Source organism: Nerophis ophidion, linkage group LG04, assembly GCF_033978795.1.
Source record: "Nerophis ophidion isolate RoL-2023_Sa linkage group LG04, RoL_Noph_v1.0, whole genome shotgun sequence".
Taxonomy (NCBI): domain Eukaryota; kingdom Metazoa; phylum Chordata; class Actinopteri; order Syngnathiformes; family Syngnathidae; genus Nerophis; species Nerophis ophidion.
The window spans coordinates 63,683,129-63,688,958 of record NC_084614.1 but is presented as its reverse complement, the minus strand read 5'-3'; the positions used below and the strand labels follow the sequence as shown (position 1 = coordinate 63,688,958).

Here is a 5,830-nt window from a genome sequence, read left to right as displayed (position 1 = left end):
CCGTAAAAATGGAAGGCGGTTGGCGACAAATACACCACGGAGACCACATAATACTCTAGGTATAGAATAATATACCTGTCGCCGTGGTCTGAAAATTATGTATTTATAAATATACATACGAAACACTCAAGCGTTTTTTTTTTTACAAATTGACGGCATGATGTTTTAAGCACAATTCCAATGGGCGCAATGTGCAAAATGCACAACCGCATTTTTTTTAAATAAATGTTTTTATTGAATTGGACGGGTATTACAATGTACAATAAAACAGTAAACACATTTTCCCCTTTTTTTCCCACCCACTTCAAAGAACCGCAACCCAACACATACCCCATACACATATAACACCGCCCCCCTCCCCCACGTCCTACATAAATTAAAGGTACAGTCACAAATGGAAAAAAAAATAGTACATCACTTTCTTCTCAACATAGGCAGATAGTAAATATACACCCGGAATAAATATAAATAATTAAAAAAAAGAAAAAAAAGAAGCTGGTTTATGAAAGGTGAACTTATCATGTGTCCTGTAGCGTCTTTAATTTAGCTATGTAGTCAACCATACAGCCCCAAACAGAATAAAACTTCCCAGGTGCCCCCCTAAGATTGAACTTTATTTTCTCCAGATCTAAATACATCATAAAGTTTTTAAGCCATAAGGAGGCTTTGGGGCAAAAAGGTGACTTCCACTCCAGCAAAATTCTCCTACGTGCTAAGGATGCAAATGCGATACTATCCTTAAATGTTCTCCTTATTTAGGGGTCTGATACAGTCCCAAAAATAGCCATTTCTGCACATGGTGTCAGATTTAAATCCAAAGCCTTAGCAAGGTGTTTGAAAACAGTTGTCCAATAATCCATCGAATGGGGACAAGAGCAAAACATGTGCGTCATGTTTGCAGATGACATGTGACATCTGTTACAAGTATCCGAGATATTGGGGTATATTTTGGAGACCGCATTTTGCAAATCTAATGTCAAATCAAATCAAATCAAATCAAATCAAATCAAATCAAATCAAATGTTTATTGGATTCATCACTATACAGCAGTGGTCCCCAACCTTTTTGTAGCTGCGGACCGGTCAACGCTTGATTATTTGTCCCGCAGACCGGCGGGGGGTGGGGGTGAGGGGGGGTTCTTTTTTTCTTTGTCATGAAAATGGGAGGTTTTTGTCATGAAATAGGGAGGTTTTTTGGGTTGGTGCACTAATTGTAAGTGTATCTTGTGTTTTTATGTTGATTTAATAAAAATAAAATGTAAAAATAAAAAATTATTTTTAAAAAAAAAATATATATATATATATAAAATATTCTTCTGCGGCCCGGTACCAATCGAGCCGCGGCACGGTGGTTGGGGACCACTGCTATACAGTGTACATCCACGACTAAATTACTACCAAGTGTGGATTCAGGCCGGGTGGGGTATTTCAAGTTCCAGGTAACATTATTATATTTTATAAATAGTAAACCAAGTTGTGGTAGTAGTTTAGTCGGTAGTTCTGTCGTGGATATACACTGTATAGTGATGAATCCAATAAACATTTGATTTGATTTCACATTAAATTTGCAAAATGCGGTTGTGCATTTTGCAAATTGCGCCCTATTGGTATTGTGCTTACAACAATGGCACATGAGATAAAGACATTTTCTTAACGTTTTACGATAGAAGTTCAATTTTCCGACAGTACCAGAAGGCCTCATAGGACTGTCACTCTTATCGCCTTGACGCTACATCCGGTTTGTGATCAAACAAGAGTCTTACTGGGCCAACAGGAGTTATTTAACAAACTTTATCGATTTGCGTAACGTTTACTTTACATTTAAAGCCAAGAAGAGCCGAATGAACACTCTTATGCGGCGATGGAAGCTACGGCAGCTTGCAAACTGGAGAGGTAACAGTTGTGCGGAATGTACTGTACAGCCAACTTGTACTAAACAGTCAATAGCTGTACCATACTGTGTTCATATGTGTCTCTAGCTACAAGTGTGAGTCTATTACAACTTTTCCAAATGTCTTAAAAGAAGTGGACGTAACTTTAGGCCCCATCATTTCATTGTTTTCCCCTGCTGCAATGTTGCTCAACTACCTTAATTGTTTACTTACAGCTATTCAGGTTGGGACAGCAGTGGCGACCTTTGACCTGAGGAAAGTGGAATTAACGCCTCTGGAACAGCGGAAACTTACTTTTGACTCGCATGCCATGGTGACCCAACTGGCAAGTAGCGGTGAGGAAACTAAATAAATAAATGGGTTGTACTTGTATAGCGCTTTTCTACCTTTAAGGTACTCAAAGCGCTTTGACACTACTTCCACATTTACCCATTCACACACACTGATGGAGGCAAGGCGCCAACCAGCACCAATCAGGAGCAAGGGTGAAGTGTCTTGCTCAGGACACAACGGATGTGACGAGGTTGGTACTAGGTGGGGATTGAACCAGGGACCCTCGGGTTGCGCACGACCACTCTTCCATTGCGTCACGCCGTCCAAAAAATATTAAAACAAAACAACTGTATGCAGTTTTGAAGATTCAACAATATAAAAACCCAAAATTAATTAATTTAATTAAATCTAAAGTAATATAGTCATTTATCAAAATATGTATGCATATTATTTTGTATTTTAAAGTACAGTGTTTCCCACAGGTCAGGCATCTATTTGTGGTGGTGTGGTCGGGCGGCGGGGGGGGCTCCGGGGGTTATTGATAGGGGCTGGCCGCGGCGGTGGCGATGACCAAGAAGAACGCGGAGTTGGAATATAATTACAACACTTTATGTATATATTTATATACATATTTATATAATATTTACATATTTTTATAATATGTAACTACAAGCTACATTCACAGACGGAGTCCCATTGCTTTTATGAGTGGTCGAGCGCGTCAAAAGCCAAATCATTTTTTTTTTAATTGATTAACTAATTTATTTATTTATTTATTTTTGTGGCGGCCGTAATTCTTTCGTGGCGGGCCCCCACAAATAAATGAATGTGTGGGAAACCCTGAAGTATGTATATGTGTGTACATCCATCCATTTATTTTCTACACCTTGTTCCTTTTGGGGTCACAAGGAGTCGCATGTACATTATATATATATATATATATATATATATATATATACAGTCAAGAAAATAAGTATTTGAACACTCTGCTATTTTGAAAGTTCTCCCACTTAGAAATCATGGAGGGGTCTGAAATTTTCACGATAGGTGCATGTCCACTGTATGAGAGATTACCTAAAAATAAAAATCCAGAAATCATAATCTATGATTTTTTAACAATTTATTTTTGTTATACAGCTGAAAATAAGTATTTTAACACCTGTCTATCAGCTAGAATTCTGACCCTCAAAGACCTGTTAGTCCGCCTATAAAAGTCCTCCTCCACTCCACTGTATTTCTCCAGATTCTCTGAACATTTGATGATTTTACGGACCGTAGATGGTAAAATCCCTAAATTCCTCGCAATAGCTCGTTGAGAAATGTTGTTCTAAAACTGTTCGACAATTTGCTTACAGAATGGTGACCCTCGCCCCATCCTTGTTTTTGAGTTACTTAGTATTTCACGGTAGCTGCTTTCATACCCAATCATGGCACCCACCTGTTCCCAATTAGCCTGCACACCTGTGGGATGTTACAAATAAGTGTTTGATGTGAATTTCTCAACTTTATCAGTATTTATTGCCACCTTTCCCAACTTCTTTGTCACGTATTGCTGGCATCAAATTCGAAAGTTAATGATTATTTGCAAAAAAAAATGTTTATCAGTTTGAACATCAAATATGTTGTTTTTGTAGCATATTCAACTGAATATGGGTTGAAAATGATTTGCAAATCATTGTATTCCGTTTATATTTACATCTAACACAATTTCCCAACTCATATGGAAACAGGGTTTGTATATAAATACATACTGTATATGTATAAGTACAGTACATGCATGTATGTATATATATATATATATATATATATATATATATATATATATATATATATATATATATATATATATTAGGGGTGTAACGGTACGTGTATTTGTATTAAACCGTTTCGGTACGGGGGTTTTGGTTTGGTTCGAAGGTGTACCGAACGACACGGACATATTAAGTAGCGCACCGCACGTTGTGTAAACAATGCACACCGAGGCACCATGATTCGATTCAATATCGATTCTTGGGGTCGCGATTCGATTATAAATCGAATGCTGAAATTATATATTGACACTGTTGTTATTCATTTTTGTTTCACTATTTTTGGTTTGTTCCGTGTCGTGTTTGTGTCTTCTCTCAATTGCTCTGTTTATTGCAGTTCTGAGGGTTGCTGAGTTAGGTTTGGTTTTGGAATTGGATTGCATTGTTATGGTATTGCTGTGTATTGTTTTGTTGGATTGATTAAAAGAAATTAAATTTAAAAAAATCACCCAAAAAAATCTATTAAAAAAAAAGAGAATCGATTCTGAATCGCACGTGAGAATCGCGATTCAAATTCAAATCGATTTTTTCCCACACCCAAATATATATATATATATATATATATATATATATATATATATATATATATATATATATATATATATACTTTTATACTTTTAATTACATTTTCATCTATTTCTTGCATTGGACCTCATTATGTATACCTAATGGCTTCATAATTAATTACACACAAAGGCATTTTTTCCCAGGTTTCGAGAAACGACAGGCCGAGCTCATCGTCTCCGCTCTGGTGACTTTGACAACGGCCAACATGGACATTGTTTATAAAGACATGGTGACCAAGTCGCACCAGGTGGGGTGCTATTATTCCGAACATCACATGTGTTTGTTCATTTTCTCACCCCCTTTGGGTGTAAATCAAGCTCCTATTTTGTTATTCACAGGAAATTGCCCTGCAGCAGATCATGGCCCACCTGGACGCCATCAGGAAGGACATGGTGATCCTGGAGAAGAGCGACTTTGCCAACCTGCGATCTGAGAACACGGTACAATTGCATCCTTTATTGACAAGGCTAGTTGTGTGAAGATTGGTTGAGTCTTTTAGTTTTGTGCAGAAGATGAAGCGGGAACTGGAGCAACTGCATAATAGACTAAAGGAAGAGAGTCTAAAAGTGCGGGCGGAAACCAAACTGGATATCAACCTGGAGAGCAGCCGCATCTCTGACATGGTGTGTAAAAGTTTGCGTCTGTGCGTGCATGCAGCGGCAAAGCAACCCAACTTCTTGTCCTGTGCCAGTTTACAGAGCAGGACACAAAGCTGATGGAGGCCAGCACAGAATTCCATCAAAAAGTAAATTCAATACAAATTTAAATATCCTCCTTATGGTCTCCTTCAGTGGCCATATTCACGTTTTTTGTCGATTTATAGAAAGCCGACCTGGATCACAACAACATGGAGATCAGCAAGAAGATGGACCTGCAAGTGGCTTCACTTAAAACGGTCCTGGAGTCACTCAAGCTGGAGACCATCCGTTACCTCGCAGGTGAGGCTACTTTAGTTTTCATAACTGAGTTAAACAAAAATAGTACTTCAAAAATGTTTTATATAATTGTGATTTTTTTAATTCATCAGTCCATTTACTATCACTTGTCCTAACTTATAATTTGCATGTTTTGTGTCTCCACAGCAACTGTGTTCTCCTGCCTGACCATTGCTCTGGGTGTTTACTGGTTATGGAGGTGATGTTTTGAAAGTGTACATGTGCAAGTAGCGGCAGAAAAAGTTATTACATTTTCAATCCGATTGCTCTCTTACCAACATGTTGCAGAAAAGGGCATATTGTTGCTTGTTTGAAGTGTTTTTTAAAATGTATATAAAATCTATGAACTAGTTTCT

General features: G+C 37.7%; 1 protein-coding gene across 3 annotated transcripts; it reads left to right on the top strand.

Annotated features, from left to right (window-relative positions):
• Nucleotides 1-1,701: 1,701 nt before the first annotated feature.
• ccdc90b (coiled-coil domain containing 90B) lies at nucleotides 1,702-5,825 on the top strand. 3 transcript variants are annotated; one of them, XM_061898732.1, is made up of 8 exons: nucleotides 1,702-1,892; nucleotides 2,107-2,226; nucleotides 4,683-4,786; nucleotides 4,878-4,979; nucleotides 5,052-5,162; nucleotides 5,231-5,284; nucleotides 5,363-5,477; nucleotides 5,622-5,825. In XM_061898732.1, the coding sequence occupies exons 1-8, from the start codon at nucleotides 1,841-1,843 to the stop codon at nucleotides 5,675-5,677; spliced, it is 714 nt and encodes a 237-aa protein (XP_061754716.1). In that variant the 5' UTR covers nucleotides 1,702-1,840; the 3' UTR covers nucleotides 5,678-5,825. The 3 variants fall into 3 exon arrangements, with proteins under 3 accessions (XP_061754716.1, XP_061754714.1, XP_061754717.1); XM_061898730.1 differs by having other exon boundaries at nucleotides 1,703-1,892; nucleotides 5,049-5,162; XM_061898733.1 differs by lacking the exons at nucleotides 1,702-1,892; nucleotides 2,107-2,226 and adding an exon at nucleotides 2,261-2,414 and having other exon boundaries at nucleotides 5,049-5,162.
• The last annotated feature ends 5 nt before the right edge of the window (nucleotides 5,826-5,830 follow it).